At 43.1% G+C, this 17,727-nt stretch overlaps 1 protein-coding gene across 8 annotated transcripts in view; it reads left to right on the top strand.

Annotated features, from left to right (window-relative positions):
- The first annotated feature begins 6,902 nt into the window (after positions 1-6,902).
- FIP1L1 (factor interacting with PAPOLA and CPSF1) overlaps positions 6,903-17,727 on the top strand; it is a 70,889-nt gene continuing 60,064 nt past the window's right edge. For 2 of the 8 annotated variants that reach the window (XM_084625838.1, XM_084625839.1), the window contains exons 1-4: positions 6,905-7,128; positions 8,854-8,893; positions 14,833-14,890; positions 16,199-16,302. In XM_084625838.1, coding sequence (XP_084481964.1) covers positions 7,047-7,128; positions 8,854-8,893; positions 14,833-14,890; positions 16,199-16,302 — 284 coding nt within the window. In that variant the 5' untranslated portion in view covers positions 6,905-7,046. Of the gene's footprint in view, positions 7,129-8,853; positions 8,894-14,832; positions 14,891-16,198; positions 16,303-17,727 lie in introns of all 8 variants that reach the window. The other 6 variants (XM_084625841.1, XM_084625842.1, XM_084625836.1 and 3 more) reach the window with 5 other exon arrangements.

Below are 17,727 nucleotides of genomic sequence, written 5' to 3'. Positions count from 1 at the left end.
GAGGGAAACTGTGAGTGTGGGTGGGAAGAAGGTCACCGCGTGGAGGGACACCGGAGCACAAGTGTCAGCTATCCATGCTTCCTTAGTGGACCCCAATTTAATCAACCCAGAGATCCAAGTGACGATTCAACCCTTCAAGTCCAACTCTTTCAATTTGCCTACAGCCAAGTTGCCTGTCCAGTACAAGGGCTGATCAGGAATGTGGACTTTTGCAGTCTATGATGATTATCCCATCCCCATGCTGTTGGGGGAAGACTTGGCCAATCATGTGAAGCAGGCCAAGAGGGTGGGAATGGTCACCCGCAACCAGGCTAAACAAGCCGTGAGGCCTAGCTCTGTTCCGGAAACTTCTATCAGGACCCAGTCAGAGGTGATGGACCTGGACCCCAGGCCAATGTCTGCAACAGCAGTAGTGGATCCAGTCCCAGAGACCCAGACGGAACCAGTCCCAGAACCGGAACCAGCCAAACAACCAACACCAGACCCCGTGTCAGCACTGAATCCAGTACTTGCAACCTCAACACCAGAGGGCCCCACCGAACCTGAACTGGCAGCAGGCGATAACCCTACACAAGAGGCTCAGCCGGAGCCTGAATCCCAACATAGTGCACCAGCGGAGAGCGGTTCACAGTCAACAGAAACAGCTCCATCCCCTATATCGCTTCCAGAGGGACCAAGCCTAGGTCCACAATCCCATGAGGAACTGATGTCTCCAGCATCAAGGGAACAGTTCCAGACCGAACAGGAAGCAGATGAAAGCCTCCAGAGAGCTTGGACGGCGGCACGGAGCAACCCACCGCCTCTCAGCTCTTCTAATCAATCCAGGTTTGTTGTAGAAAGAGGACTTTTATACAAGGAAACTCTTTCTGGGGGGGACACCAGGAAGACTGGCATCCTCAGAGACAGTTGGTAGTTCCAACTAAATACCGGGCCAAGCTCTTGAGCTTAGCCCATGATCACCCTAGTGGCCATGCTGGGGTGAACAGGATCAAAGACCGTTTGGGGGGGTCATTCCACTGGGAGGGAATGGGCAAGGATGTTTCTACCTATGTCCAGTCTTGTGAGGTGTGCCAAAGAGTGGGAAAACCCCAAGACCAGGTCAAAGCTCCTCTCCAGCCACTCCCCATCATTGAAGTTCCATTTCAGCGAGTAGCTGTGGATATTCTGGGTCCTTTTCCGAAAAAGACACCCAGAGGAAAGCAGTACATACTGACTTTCATGGATTTTGCCACCCGATGGCCGGAAGCAGTAGCTCTAAGCAACACCAGGGCTAAAAGTGTGTGCCAGGCACTAGCAGACATTTTTGCCAGGGTAGGTTGGCCCTCCGACATCCTCACAGATGCAGGGACTAATTTCCTGGCAGGAACTATGAAAAACCTTTGGGAAGCTCATGGGGTAAATCACTTGGTTGCCACTCCTTACCATCATCAAACAAATGGCATGGTGGAGAAGTTTAATGGAACTTTGGGGGCCATGATACGTAAATTCGTAAATGAGCACTCCAATGATTGGGACCTAGTATTGCAGCAGTTGCTCTTTGCCTACAGAGCTGTACCACATCCCAGTTTAGGGTTTTCCCCATTTGAACTTGTATATGGCCGTGAGGTTAAGGGGCCATTGCAGTTGGTGAAGCAGCAATGGGAGGGATTTACACCTTCTCCAGGAACTAACATTCTGGACTTTGTAACCAACCTACAAAACACCCTCCGAACCTCTTTAGCCCTTGCTAGAGAAAACTTACAGGATGCTCAAAAAGAGCAAAAAGCCTGGTATGATAAACATGCCAGAGAGCGTTCCTTCAAAGTAGGAGACCAGGTCATGGTCTTAAAGGCGCTCCAGGCCCATAAAATGGAAGCATCGTGGGAAGGGCCATTCGTGGTCCAGGAGCGCCTGGGAGCTGTTAATTATCTCATAGCATTCCCCACCTCCAACCGAAAGCCTAAGGTGTATCATATTAATTCTCTAAAGCCCTTTTATTCCAGAGAATTAAAGGTTTGTCAGTTTACAGCCCAGGGAGGAGACGACGCTGAGTGGCCTGAAGGTGTCTACTACGAAGGGAAATGTGCTGGTGGTGTGGAAGAGGTGAACCTCTCCATGACCCTTGGGCGTATGCAGCGACAGCAGATCCAGGAGCTGTGCACTAGCTACGCGCCAACGTTCTCAGCCACCCCAGGACTGACTGAACGGGCATACCACTCCATTGACACAGGTAATGCTCACCCAATTAGGGTCCAACCTTACCGGGTGTCTCCTCAAGCTAAAACTGCTATAGAACGGGAGATCCAGGATATGTTACAGATGGGTGTAATCCGCCCCTCTGAAAGTGCATGGGCATCTCCAGTGGTTCTAGTTCCCAAACCAGATGGGGAAATACGTTTTTGCGTGGACGACCGTAAGCTAAATGCTGTAACTCGCCCAGACAACTATCCCATGCCACGCACAGATGAACTATTAGAGAAACTGGGAAGGGCCCAGTTCATCTCTACCTTGGACTTAACCAAGGGGTACTGGCAGGTACCGCTAGATGAATCTGCCAAGGAAAGGTCAGCCTTCATCACACATCTCGGGCTGTATGAATTTAATGTACTCCCTTTCGGGCTGCGAAATGCACCCGCCACTTTCCAAAGACTTGTAGATGGTCTCCTAGCGGGATTAGGAGAATATGCAGTCGCCTACCTTGACGATGTGGCCATATTTTCGGATTCCTGGGCAGACCACCTGGAACATCTACAAAAAGTCCTTGAGCGCATAAGGGAGGCAGGACTAACTGTTAAGGCTAAGAAGTGTCAAATAGGCCTAAACAGAGTGACTTACCTTGGACACCAGGTGGGTCAAGGAACTATCAGCCCCCTACAGGCCAAAGTGGATGCTATCCAAAAGTGGCCTGTCCCAAAGTCAAAGAAACAGGTTCAATCCTTCTTAGGCTTGGCCGGTTATTACAGACGATTTGTACCGCACTACAGCCAAATCGCTGCCCCACTGACAGACCTAACCAAAAAGAAACAGCCAAATGCTGTTCAGTGGACCGGAAAGTGTCAGAAGGCCTTTAACAAGCTTAAAGCGACACTCATGTCTGACCCTGTACTAAGGACCCCAGACTTTGACAAACCGTTCCTAGTAACCACAGATGCATCCGAGCGTGGTGTGGGAGCAGTTTTAATGCAGAAAGGACCTGATCAAGAATTCCACCCTGTAGTGTTTCTCAGCAAAAAACTGTCTGAGAGGGAAAGCAACTGGTCAGTCACTGAAAAAGAATGTTATGCCATTGTCTACGCTCTGGAAAAGCTACGCCCATATGTTTGGGGACGGCGTTTCCACCTGCAAACCGACCATGCTGCACTAAAGTGGCTTCACACCGTCAAAGAAACTAACAGAAAACTTCTTCGGTGGAGTTTAGCTCTCCAAGATTTTGATTTCGACATCCAACACATCTCAGGAGCTTCTAACAAAGTGGCTGATGCACTCTCCCGTGAAAGTTTCCCAGAATCAACTGGTTAAAATCGTCCTTGAGATGTGGAAAATATTGTTAGTCTTTATGTACTTGGTAGTATATTTAGAGATGCATGTGTCTTATTAACTCTGTTTTCCTAGAGCTCCAGGAAGAAATCCCAGCCAGTGTTTCACCCTAGCTGAGATTTGGGGGGCGTGTCATAAATATAAAGGGAAGGGTAAACCCCTTTGAAATCCCTCCTGGCCAGGGGAAAGCTCCTCTCACCTGTAAAGGGTTAAGAAGCTAAAGGTAACCTCGCTGGCACCTGACCAAAATGACCAATGAGGAGACAAGATACTTTCAAAAGCTGGGAGGAGGGAGAGAAACAAAGGGTCTGTGTCTGTCTGTAGTCGTCTTGGCCGGGGACAGAACAGGAATGGAGTCTTAGAACTTTTAGTAAGTAATCTAGCTAGGTATGTGTTAGATTATGATTTCTTTAAATGGCTGAGAAAAGAATTGTGCTGAATAGAATAACTATTTCTGTCTGTGTATCTTTTTTGTAACTTAAGGTTTTGCCTAGAGGGGTTCTCTATGTTTTTGAATCTAATTACCCTGTAAGATATATACCATCCTGATTTTACAGGGGGGATTTCTTTATTTCTATTTACTTCTATTTTTTATTAAAAGTCTTCTTGTAAAACACTGAATGCTTTTTCATTGTTCTCAGATCCAAGGGTTTGGGTTTGTGGTCACCTATGCAAATTGGTGAGGCTTTTTACCAAACCTTGTCCAGGAAGTGGGGTGCAAGGTTTTGTGAAGTATTTTGGGGGGAAGGACGCGTCCAAACAGCTCTTCCCCAGTAACCAGTATTAGTTTGGTGGTGGTAGCGGCCATTCCAAGGATAACGGGGGTAATATTTGTTACCTTGGGGAAGTTTTGACCTAAGCTGGTAAAGATAAGCTTAGGAGGTTTTTCATGCAGGTCCCCACATCTGTACCCTAGAGTTCAGAGTGGGGGAGGAACCTTGACAGATGAAAATTAGGCTGGAAAACTACTCGATATGAACAATTAATGCCAAAAGGGATTGGTGATAGTTGATCACCAAGCCGCTGGGCCTATGCCCATGCAGAATTAATTCCTTGTCAGATTGAATTATCTTGGAGGCTAAAAATCCTGAAGGTTTTATTTTTTTTTACATATCACAAATGCTGAAAATTTTTGTTTTTGTTGCCTTCTGCTTTTCCAGTGTTGTTTTTATTTTTCAGTGTTTTAACTTCCATGGTTTTCACAGTTATGCAGAGTCAAAGCAATGGAAGTTCTGTGAAGAAATCATGAGGGTTTAAAAAAAAAACAACACACCCCAGAGTGCAATTTTTTCTCTTTATAAGCCAGTTTGAAAGGAAGACTACTAGCCAGTGTACAAAATCAGATTAACCAGTGGAAGTTCATAGTGACTCTATTAACAAGGAAATTTATATTGGTAGTTATTTGTAGTATGTTTTAATTATTATCTGTGCAAATACTTAAGTATTCCAGAAATTAAAATAATCAGTATTGATTTGAAGACTCACCGTAAACTGGAAATCTTGTAAGTTTTAAAAAATGATTTAAAAGTAGTTTCATTTTCTGCACCTGGCCTTTGAGTCCTGTCAATTTCTGTGGGTTTAGTATCAGTTTTTTTTTAATTCAATTTTTTATTTTCTCATCTGCGTGAAAGTCCAAACAAACAAGTAAAACTGACTGACTCTACAGGCAAAACAGTGTAACTGGCATAGACTAAGGGCCCAATCCTTCAAGCACTCTTCTCAGGTGGACCATTGTGTCTACATGGAGTTCCGCGTATGACCAAGGTCAAAGTACTGTCAAATATAGGAAGTGAACAAATGGGGAGGAGTGGGGAAAGAGAAATACTGTACTGACCCTTAATAAAAGATACAAGTTTCTTAAGGTATATATAAACTTGTTGTATAGGAAACCTACGTCTGAAAACTTTCCCAATCAAACCACCTTTCTCAGTCCATTTATGATTGCATAGTAAACTAGAACTGATTGTAGCAATGAAAATGACCTGACTTCACTGCATGGTTAAATAATTAACAAAAGTAATGTTCCATTCATACTCATCACACCATTTTCAAACATTTATCTCGAAAGGAAATTTCTTCATTCAAGACTACATCTATGCCAAGTACAAAGCTGTAAAACAAGGTTGTCCATGCAGATGATTCAAAGAATGAGCTCCCTGCCACAAAGTGGAGCTTTTAATATTTGCATAGGCTTCTGTTTTGATTTTCAGAGCGTGGATGATGCCATGAGAGATTCTTTCAGTGTTTGCAGTGGGATGAGGAAAATCCTCACACCTGGGCCGAAGTGGACCCAGGAAGGTGGGCCAAATTTGTTTCCACACCTCCCTCTTCTTACATTTTATCATTAAACGTTCCCTTAGTTGGTGCGGGGCTGAAACCACATTAAAGATGGCCACCATTTTTCCACAGCATTTCCTGCACCTGAAAGGGAGGCTTCCTGTAACAAAGATGGCAGCCATTGCCTACTGTTTTTGAAAACTCAGGACTCAGGCAAGGCTGCCATTAAGGAAAATGGTCTCACTTCCCATGCTCAATGGACAGGAAGAGGACATGCCAACATAGGGAGCAGTAGCGACGCCTAAAGGGAATGAGGGAGGGGTGTGACAGAAAAAGAGAAGGTGAGGATGCTGGGCCGATGAAGGGGATGGGAGGGGAAATACAGAGATTGCGGGAGCAAGGGGGAGAACAGTGAGGGCAGGATCCTGGCTGCCGTGTGGAGGAATGCAGGATAATGCTAGTGAGTGGGTAGCAAGAGACAGAATGGCAGCCTCCCACCCTAAGGATAAGGGAGACTAAACCCTTCCCCCTGTGCCAGTAGCCTGGGAAAGGCCTCCATTCGTGTGGGCCTGTTCAGGGCTGGATTCGCCAAGCTGCAACGAGCAGCATGCTCCAGCTGGGGAAGGGTTCACCCCGAGAGACTCCCACCGCAAACACTTCCCCGTGACTTGGTTTAATCTTTCTATTTTGGGGCTGGGTCTCACTGAGGATTTCTTGTAACCCTTGTGGCTGGCAAGTGTGTCTTCCCCCCGCCCCTAGCTGCAGGGAGCAGCCCCCGCTTCTGTGGCACCAGTTACCCGGGCCCAGGGCCCGACACGATAGTTGTGGGCCTAAGGCAGGCCGGCCCTGTAGCCTTCTCCGCAGGGCGCCCCCCCAGAGGGGATTCTCTCCCCATTATGCCGCAAGGGCCAGGCCACCTTACTCCTTCCCGCACTAGGCCCTACCGGGTGAGGGGGCAGGCCCCGTTTCCCCGCCCCAACCCCCGTTGTCCTGCCCCCAGCGGGGGCCGGCCCGGCGTCCTAGTGCTTCGGGGGCGGCGGGGCCGGCCCTTTCCTGTGTGTGTGTCAGTCACTCGGCGGGGGGAGGGGAAGCGCTGAGCGAGCGAGCGAGCGGCGGCTCCTCGGTGGGGGAGGGGCGGGCGCTGCACACACCGGCCTCCGCCGCTCGGAGCTCCTCGGCTGCCGCTAGAAGCGCCTGCGGGGCCCGCGCGGGGAGCCGGCGCCTGTGTCTGCGCTCGGCAGGGGCCGGCGGCCATGTCGACCGGCGAGGTGGAGCGGCTGGCGGCGGACCTGAGCGGGACCGGCGGGGATGAGGAGGAGGAGTGGCTCTATGGCGGTACGGACCTTCCTAGGCCCCGGCCTGGCCCGGCCGCCGCGGGCTCCCTCCCTGGCGCCGCGGTACGGGGACAGGCCGGAAGGGGAGCGCTAGGCCCCGGCGTGCGCAGCACTCACTGTCCCCATCGGCTAGGCCGGCTCCTTGGGCCGGGCCGGGCCGGCTCCCTCCCGCCCCGCTCCCCGCGTGCCCACCTCCCGCGGGAGCCGCTCCGGGGGCCTGCTGGTGCTGGAACCACCTGCTAATGCGGCCGGCTTGGGGGCTGGGCATGGCCCACCCCGGGTCTCCTAATAACTAGTGAGATAATTATAGTGATCTGCGGCCCTGGGCCCCTCCGCCCCATTTCGGCCTGGTCCCCGCCTACTGCCTGGCCGCCCGAGGGTCTTCAGCGCTCCCCTCGTTATCCCCTCCTCCTCGGGCCTGAGGCCGCTGCTTGTTGTGTGCGACCCCTTTTAAAAAGTCCATGATTCTCTCTGGTCTCGTAACCTCGCCATCACCATCCTATTTAGGCACTTCCTATATCTAGACTCCTCTGAAATACCACAGATTTAAAATGTGTATTTTCAAGTGTAGTTTCCTATTCTGTATAGCGACTGTACCATTGGCTGTAGAAGAGCTAAGAGGAAAAGGTTGTTTGGACACTGGGTTCATATAATGCTTCAGTCTATAATCTGTACCAAATCCACTCGTTTTGGAAAGGAGGCTTAGAATATAATGACTGCTCATAATAGATGTGCGCTAAGAGGGGTTTCGTTTTCTGAGAGGTAGTAGTGGTTCAGATGCTTCCAGTAAATCCTGGGGTGTGATTGGTATGGGAGTACTGAATACATATTTAGGGACCATTACTGCAGCCTTCATTCACCTGAGTAGTTTCACCAAAATCCATGGGGTTGCTTGCCTGAATAAAGATAGCAAGATCAAAGCCTTATTTTCTGTCATGCCTTTTATATAAATTGTCTTAAAATTCTTTGAATTCTCAACACCAATAAACTGTCTTAGACGCTTCTTGTTGTAAATTAAAGTTTCATGTACATAACTCACATTTCAATATAATGATAACAGTAAATAAGTGACCTAAAAATGAAAACAAGTTTGAAATACTGTAATTGCTCTTTCTCTTTTTGGTTTGAAACTTGTAGAGCTTGACTTCCTTGGGTATGTCTACACTGCCACTGGGAGTGAGTGTCTTAGACTGGGTAGACAGACTCTTCAGCTAGCATACTAAAAAATAGCCGTGTGGACATTGTGGCCTGGGCTCAGAGCTTGGACTGTCAAACCTAAGGTGTTGTGTGGGCTTGAGAGCCTGAGCTTCAGCCCAAGCCACAACATCAACACTGCTGTTTTTAGCATGCTACCTTGAGCCTCACAAGCACGAGTCTGTTTTCCCTGACTGGGAGGCTTGCTTCCAGCTGCAGTGTAGACATACCCATTTACCCTAACCACATTAATGCTGCCTGCAAACTAAAACCCTGATACCACAAAGGGTCTGTTTGTGGAGCTCTGTTGGCTTAAGTGGGGTGCTGTGTTGGTTCACATGTCTGACCACACAGATCCAACTCAGGATTGGAGGGTCCACAGTTTTATTTAGTGGCATATTTAAAAGGGATCATTGTTTACATAAAGTCATTTGGTATAGGATCAGAATTAGAACTTGCAAGATACTCTGCTATTTTTGACTCCATGGTTTCTAATACATAATTCTTAACTAATGTGTTTTTCTTTTGACAGATGAAAATGAACCAGAGAGACCAGAGGAACAAAAAGCTAGGTGAGTTTTTTGCGGATGATACTAAACTGGGAGGAGCGGTAGATACGCTGGAGGGCAGGGATAGGATACAGAGGGACCTAGACAAATTGGAGGATTGGGCCAAAAGAAATCTGATGAGGTTCAATAAGGATAAGTGCAGGGTCCTGCACTTAGGATGGAAGAACCCAATGCACAGCTACAGACTAGGGACTGAATGGCTGGGCAGCAGTTCTGCGGAAAAGGACCTAGGGGTGACAGTGGACGAGAAGCTGGATATGAGTCAGCAGTGGGCCATTGTTGCCAAGAAGGCCAATGGCATTTTGGGATGTATAAGTAGGGGCACAGCGAGCAGATCAAGGGACGTGATCGTCCCCCTCTAGTCGACATTGGTGAGGCCTCATCTGGAGTACTGTGTCCAGTTTTGGGCCCCACACTACAAGAAGGATGTGGATAAATTGGAAAGAGTCCAGCGAAGGGCAACAAAAATGATTAGGGGTCTGGAACACATGACTTATGAGGAGAGGCTGAGGGAACTGGGATTGTTCAGTCTGCGGAAGAGAAGAATGAGGGGGGATTTGATAGCTGCTTTCAACTACCTGAGAGGTAGTTCCAGAGAGAATGGTTCTAGACTATTCTCAGTGGTAGAAGAGGACAGGACAAGGAGTAATGGTCTCAAGTTGCAGTGGGGGAGGTTTAGGTTGGATATTAGGAAAAACTTTTTCACTAGGAGGGTGGTGAAACACTGGAATGCGTTGCCTAGGGAGGTGGTGGAATCTCCTTCCTCAGAAGTTTTTACGGTCAGGTTTGACAAAGCCCTGGCTGGGATGATTTAACTGGGGATGGGTCCTGCTTTTGTGCAGGGGGTTGGACTAGATGACCTCCTGAGGTCCCTTCCAACCCTGATATTCTATGATTCTATGAGTGTCTTGACAGTTGTGAATCTTCTAATGTAGTTTTGCAAAAAGTGTATTCAGAACAAATCATTTCACACCTGTTTCTTGCGAAGTGATAGCCACTTGTAAGTCTAACTTTAAATGAATTTGGGATGTTCGGTCTTAAATATGAAAGTTCACTTTTAGTTCAGGGTTATCTATATTGGTGCTTCTCAAGCTATCTGATGTGGGGGACTGGCAGTTTTTTTTTCCAATGTGCACACAGACCAGCAGCCGATGGCTTGCGGACCGGCACCGGTCCACGGACCACCACTTTGAGTGGCACTGATCTATATCACTATAGAAAGGACTAACAGATTTCTTTAACATAGCTTTTGTTACATTGGGAGCCTACTACTGTAGAACGAGGGACCCCTGCCACCCCACTTAAATGGATTGTTATAGGAGGCATAGGGATATCTGCTGTAATTTACAGTATTTGCAATGAACATGAAAGATATAAAATTTCAGCATAGAAGCTACAGTGAAATAAGAACATTTCGCTCTGTTTTCCAGGGGTTACTGCTCTCTTTGGAGGGCACGTGACACAAAAGATATTGACCAATAAAGGCATCCAGAACGATAAATATGACATTAAAAATATCAGCATGGAACCATTAATTTTTGCTAGTTCTTGGTTTTTATTCGTTTGACTTGATTAGAGTGTTCCTAAAGTCAGATTCTAGGGTTGAAACATATACTGAATGTTCCTGGGGATTGACTTGTTGGGGATGTACATGTTAGATTTCAGTTAACCCTTTTAAAATTGTTCCTGAGGAGTGGAATTGTCAAGAATGACTGAGATTCCCGAGCAGTAAGTGTTTTCTGGGTATCCCTTGACCAGGCTACTTAGTGCCTTGATGGTAAGGACTGAAATCTTCTACTTGATATGATTTTCTGTAGCGAGCAGAGGGCAGGTGTGATATGCTCACAGTATCTTGTGTTAGTGAGGAGATGTGCTGCTGCATTCTAATTTCCTCAGCAGTGGAACTGTCAGGCCCACATAGATTGTATTGTTGCAGTTCAGGCAGGAGATGACAAAGGCATGAATTACCAAAGCCAGGTTGTTATTCACAAGGATAGGACATGCCTTCTGGCCAGCGAGAGATAGTAGAACATGTTACTTGTATGTGCTGCTATGTGAGAGTTTAGCTTCAGCAAGAAATCCAGGAAAGCCTCCTAAATTGCACAGTGCCTACAAACTCTTCTTGGCATTTTATTCTACCTGTCAGTATAACCTAAGTCTTACAGTGGTTTAACGTCAACCAGCTTTCCTTCATCCAAGAGCATATCTGAGCCAAGCGTTGGTTTAACTTGGTGACAGAGATCATCCAGACGTCCCCACAACTGCAGCTGTGCCCAGTATCCCCTGCAACTGCAGGGTGTGGAGACTGAGATCGTGCAAAGATATAACTCGGGAAGGCTGCATCTTCATTTCTAGGCTGAAACTACACTGAAGACTTTGGCCCAGGTATTTAGGTGTTGCTGTGCTCAGATTTGCAGAGCTTAATTGTTTTAGAGTCTGATCCCCACAGTCTATGGTTTTACACTCCTAAGTGCCTAAATCCCTTTTGAAAAAAGATTTAGGTTCTTAAATCAGGTGTCGTGACAGTGAGCTCAGCAATGCCGAAGTACCTTTACAAATCTGAGCCTTTTAGAAGTTTTCCCATCATTAGTCTAGCGCAATGCAGTTCTGCTGTTGCTGATGGAAGCGCTAAAGTAGATTAGAGATCTGGCATTTTTACTGTGTCATCTAGACATGCTGTTTTAGTGTGGGGTTTTTTTTTCACTATAACCTATAGATAAGCGTGACAATAATTTTCTTCTTTTATAATTTCAGCAGATAATATTGCTTATATTGATAAAAATAGAAAAATGCTAAAAATTAGCACAGTTGGAGGAAATTATGGGAGTCAGGAAATTATTGAATGAAAGTAGATGTTGAGATTCAAAAAGTTAAAGCTTTATAAACCATTAAAACACAACTTTTCAGCAGCACATGTCAAAATATACAAATGAATATCCTGAAATCAACAAATTATACCTGTTGTTACAAATTCACTATGAATGAATAGTAAAAAGTCTAAATCACTGGATGTTGACTCTATACTCTGCCTATCTGTAAATTTTGGTTATCATCTATGGAAATGTATTTCTGTTTGTGTGTGTGTGTATCGAGAAATCCATGTGTACCAATTAAAAAATCTAATCCTTCGAAGCCTGCTTATAGTCACCCATAGTAACTAGCTCAGAGCAGGGTTAGATGACAATGTTAAAGGACTAAACCAATATATTCAACCTTTTCCACCTTTGCAAACACTGATGCTGAGGCTGCATTGGTGTTTAACCAATGGTGGAAGAATTGCTAATAATTTTCAGTGTCATCAAGGCCACAATGTGGAGTAGCTGTAGTAAGTGCTTTATTCCCTGCTGGAAACAACTATTGCAAGACTGGCCTTTCTTCTCTGAATTTTCTGGAGCAACTGCATCAAGACTGAATTTTTTTTTACCCCTCCCTCCAGAGGGCAATGGTGGGGTAGAGATTTGAAATTCAGTGCTTTACAGCTGTCTGTTATGTAATGACTTCTGTATTCCACAGTGGATTCAGTTCTAATGGAGTGAAGCTTCACTATAAGAGGAATGAAAGTCCACTAAAATGCACTCAGGCAATTTCGGACTTGCATACTCCCTTCATATGGAAGTAGAATCATTATATATGATCGATTATGATCATGTTCCACTGTATCTATTACTCGTAAACATTTGAATCCAGTTTTGCTATCCACGGGGTCATATTTGTGGACAGGAGTCAATGAAAATTTAAACAAATTTCTAATAATGAAATAATCCCTTTTGTTTCAATCTGTTTTCTAATACTACTTTCATATTGGTGAGTCTTCTGATATTGATGGTGGAAATTACACTATCTTGTTGCCTTCTGATTTTCTAATATCTTCTCTAAATAATCTCCAGATTCTTCTTCCCCATAGTGTTTCATTGAAATGCTCGTGAGGCTTTCTTCTTTTCTAGGTTTTCAGACCCTTGGGGCTAGATTCACAAAGTCCAACATTTACGTGCCACTGGCATTCACTAAACTACTGCTCAGCTGCTGCCTAATCACCTTTAAAGGATAGTATTTAGGCTTCACTCTCTCATCATTTTGTACTGGTTAGCTTAGGCAGCTCTCCACCAAGCATGCTGACGTCTGTGAATCCCTTATTTTTAGGCACCTAACTTTCCCTGTGCATTGTGTGGGGAGCCAACTCAGGGTTGTGAATTCCACTAGGTGGCAGAGGGCTTAAGTCCCCCTTGGGAATCTAACCTTCAGTGTAGTTGTTTGATTTCCTAATCTTGCTGCCATCAGCTCCATTTCAAAAACTTTTGTCAAAATGGCTATCGTGCTAGTTTGCTTAGTTAGGTGTGCAGTAAAAGTGATTTGTCACATTTGAGTACAGCTGATGATGAAAAGAAATACTGAAAGAACACAGAGCCATGGAAAGTTAATAATGTACCTGCATTCTCCGAGATTCACTGTACTTGAGCGTGTCTAATCAAAAATATTTTCATGCTTATTGAACCAGCTCTGTGGCAAATAAACTTTAAATTGTATTTGCCATAGTAATAAAATGTGCTGGACTAGTTGTTTGATGTATTGGTTATTTTTAAGGCTTTGTAATGATCTCATAATTAATGTCACACTGGAAAATCTGTTTTCTTTTTAGAGTATTGACTATGTGGTAGTTAAAATGATCAGCTGTTAAATGAGTTGGTTCCTGGAGTTTTTAGTCAATAGTGCCACACCTGACCACAAAACAAACCGTCCTGATTGACAGTAATTGGCATCACTGTTGGCAGTGTGTAGAATGGATACTAAACTACCTCCTAACCCCTAAATTGGCTTATTTCAGGTTTGGACAGAGTGGGGAAGGTTGTACTACTACTAATGCTCTAGTCTCCATTCTTGTAATTCCAGTAGCCAGTGTGTCAACAGTGATGTGAAACACCTAGGTTTGAATCCCAAAACCACATTCAGTCCTGGTAACGAGCAGATACAACTCTCATTGAAGCATAGGGAGTGTTGCCAACTTAAGTTAGTACTGAATTTTTTTTTTTGACTGATTACCCATCCAGAAAGAAGCTGGGACAACAGACCCCATCTCAAATAAATCTGTTAGTCTTTAAGGTGCCACCGGACCCCTTCTTGTTTTTGTGGATACAGACTAATACGGCTACCCCCTGATACTATACTCCAGCCAGTGGCTTGAGGAAATAATTTTAAGTACCAGTATTCTCTTTTTCAGTTAAGGAGCATTGGTCAGCGTGGCTCTTGTATGTTGTTTTGTTTTGTTAAGCAACATAAACAAGGATGTCAACAAAGTGTTAGAAATTTAGTTTAGTAGTCAGTTTTTGCTGTCTCAGAAGCAACAAAACACTGGCTATTGCCTTAACTTGTTTATAAATTTGAGTGCCACAATGACTTAAAAAAAAACAGAATTTTCAAAACTGGTGGACATTACAAATCGGGTTACAACAAATTTAAAGGCCAATCAAATGTTGTATTTAAAATATCTTATACTATTGTGCCAGATAAAAAAAGAAAAAGAAACCTTGATAGAGATTTTTTTGAAGCATTCTTGGATGTTTAGGCACACATCTTTCACCATTTTAATCGAAGACGTGTCTAAACAACCTAGTCATTGTAAAATCTGAGTCCTCATTTTGCATACTAAGGACCAAATCCTCCTCCTGTTATACTCAATGAAAAAGCTCCCTTATGACTTCAATAGGTATAGGATCCAAACATGGTGAAAAATTGAAAATACAGTACTCAAAAAATATCTAGTTCACATAATTTGTGTCACCTGATAACTTAATGTCAACTTTACACTATCTCTTAGAATATTTTTGCTTAGCAGTCATATAAAAGACTGCTGGGACATTGACTGTACTTCAAAATACTGTATCAGTGCTTTTTCACTGTAACATGTAGGTACACGTAGTAACTAGCTTGCATTTTCTGTTTTTAAGTGCTCCACCTCCTTCTGCAAATGAAGAGGAAGCTGCTGAAAATGGTGTAGTGAAAACGGTAATTCTAAATATATATTACAGACATTAGTTAATACGCTTTGCTTTCACATGGGGCAGTGATAATTTCAGTGACTAAAGAACTTCGCTAAAGTAACTGACTTTACATGTTAGTTTGTAAGTTGTCACTTTATTTGGCTAATTTTCAGTTCATTTTTTATGTGCAATGCTTGCCAGAAATTTCTTAACACCCGAAACGGTACTTTTTCTGTCACCTTCTGTGTCTCTCGTGGGTTAACCTTTCACTAAGAATTACCTTTAAAATGGGTCTAACAATGACCTAATAGGAATGTTGAAACTTATCTAATGTTTGGAAAGTGTTTTGTGGTTGTCGGATTAAAAGCACTGTGAAAATGCTAATTACTATTAGTGCTGCAAACTTTTTTTTGGGGGGATAATTCTGATTTTGTAAATGAACAATGGTTTTAATATTTTGGACACATGGAGACAACTAGTTAGTACAATGTTTTAAATGTGTATGCATGTTAATATTCATTTCTAATAACGTCTGCCCCTTCCCCCTTTTGCATCTCCAGGCAATTAACTTGTATGCTACAGAGAAGAACCGTATATTAAGACATGTTAATAAAATTAAGGTTATTAAGGGAAAAGGAGGAATAGGAAGGGTATACATATTGTATCAACAGTATGCCTTAATTTTATAAATTCCTGAGTAACAGGAAAAAATCAGATAATTTATTCAAGGACTATTATTGGTATACATTGAATAGGTTATTTGATGAGTAGTATTCACCCAGCTGTAGAAAAAAGAAATTGTTTATGTAAATTATTTAATGAAAATTTTTGATGTTTGCTGAATTTCATGTACCTGACCATTGTTTTTACCAGCATTTGTATATATTAGTATTTGATTTGCTGAGAAAGTGTAAATAAAGATGCAGAGAACTTGTTTTCTCTTATTTTTGTATTCTTTCCATGTTGAGCAGGTGATGGAAGAGCTGAACTGTTATGGACTAGGTAGACAAACTGCGGTCTTGGGTAGCCAAAACCAGTTTTTCTTTACTATGCAAAATGTTGCATTTCACAAATAGTGTATTGACATTCAAGATACTTAAGTCTTATCACCCCTTTGCATCCAGATATCATCAATGTTTACGTAGACTCAATGGATAAGTTTGGTTTTCCTGGTAGCACCCTGTTGTGCTAAGCAGTAGATGCCAGCTGTAAGCCAAAAAGTATAAATTAACTTGTTTTGTTTTTCCATCAAAGTTCTCTGGAATGGATGCTTAAGTCTATGATATTTTAGGCAAATATCTGATTGTACCTTTTATGTCTGTTTTTGTTGAAGAAGGTGACAGAGGCTGAGGATGACAGTGACAGTGACAGCGATGATGATGAGGATGATGTTCATGTCACCATAGGAGATATTAAAACAGGAGCTCCACAGTATGGGTAAGTTATTTTCAGTGCCTGAATATTAAGTGTTTGACTCAGATCTTGCAGCAAGTATAATGCTTAAAATAGAGGACAACTAATTTGTTCTGTGTGCTTCTATTTAGCCTTTTCATCTGGTTAACCAATTAAAATTTAATTATCAAATTGATCTGAAAACAGAAAACTGTAAAATAGAATTTCTGCAAGGAAGAACCAGCAGATGGGTTACATTTTCACTTTCAGTTTCTGAAAAACACAGGGTGAGTTTGATTTAAATCATGATGTAAATCGCTAGTCAGGAAGACTCGATCTCATCATGGATTGCTACATAAAAGTGCATTCTTGTTGGTCGTTATAACCTTAATACATATTTTTCACAACTCAGAGATAGATGTAGGTTTCATTTTTAGAAGGTACACACTATACATTTTTAAAGTGATTTATTTTGAAAACTTTTCAGATTCGTTTTAGAGTTATACCAGAAAATGAATGATTGTTTGGTTATTACATTTACCAAAGGTAACTGAAGCAGATATTTATGAAGTCATTGGGAGGCGAACTGTCTCCAATTCAACGGGTTAATCATTAATATTTGGAGGATTTTCTTGCCAGGCTGCATTAGGAGGAGAACATCACCAGAGAGACATTTAAATTGTTTTATTTAACTAAAACAACAACGTTCTGTATTCTGGATTTTTTTTCTTCAACAGCAAACATATAATATTTTAACAAAACAAGCATATGAATTTTTGAATTTAGTTAAACATTCAAGTTTTTTAAAATCAGGTTTGTTTTTTAAAATTGTTTTTAATTAAAATAGTTAATTTTTTTTTTAAAAAAAATATTTCATTTAAATCAACTATGTGAGCCAGGTCAACATGAGAAACTTAAAATATTCTGCTGCTAACTCAGTCGTCTTCACCTTCATTTTCCTGTTTGTTCATAATCTGGAAAAGAAAAACAAGTTTTCCTGCTTTTTCAGGTCCCAAAAAATTTCTCACTTCGGAATGATTTAGTTTAGAGGAAGAAAATATTCTTTCTACGGAAGCAGAAGAAGCTATTGCTGTTAAAAGTGAGATTATCACTTCAACAGTCTCTGAATCCAAGAGCTTGAATGACTTCTTACCAGTTCACTGGAGTGACTTTCTTTAAAACATCATCAGCAAACACATAGTTCTTGAATGGTTCACCCTTAGGTCTGAAGTTTATTATAGTTGGCATTATGGAGGGATGTTTGCTGGATGTCCATGTCCTAGCCAGCTCATCTTCTTCAGCAGTTAAGGTTTGACCCTGGTACCAAGTATTGAGAATATTTGGAAGAAAATGACCTGGAGATAGTCCTTGTCCCATTTGTTTTTTTTAGTGCTTGTAATTTACCTCTGTCATTGCATATTTCTCTTTTTAAGATCTCACTCAGTTCCTTCCAAATTTCAACAGCATCAG

This window comes from Lepidochelys olivacea, assembly GCF_965140295.1.
Source record: "Lepidochelys olivacea isolate rLepOli2 genome assembly, chromosome: 4".
Lineage (NCBI taxonomy): Eukaryota > Metazoa > Chordata > Testudines > Cheloniidae > Lepidochelys > Lepidochelys olivacea.
Note: the sequence above shows the minus strand (reverse complement) of the source record. Positions and strands in the feature narration are given on the sequence as shown.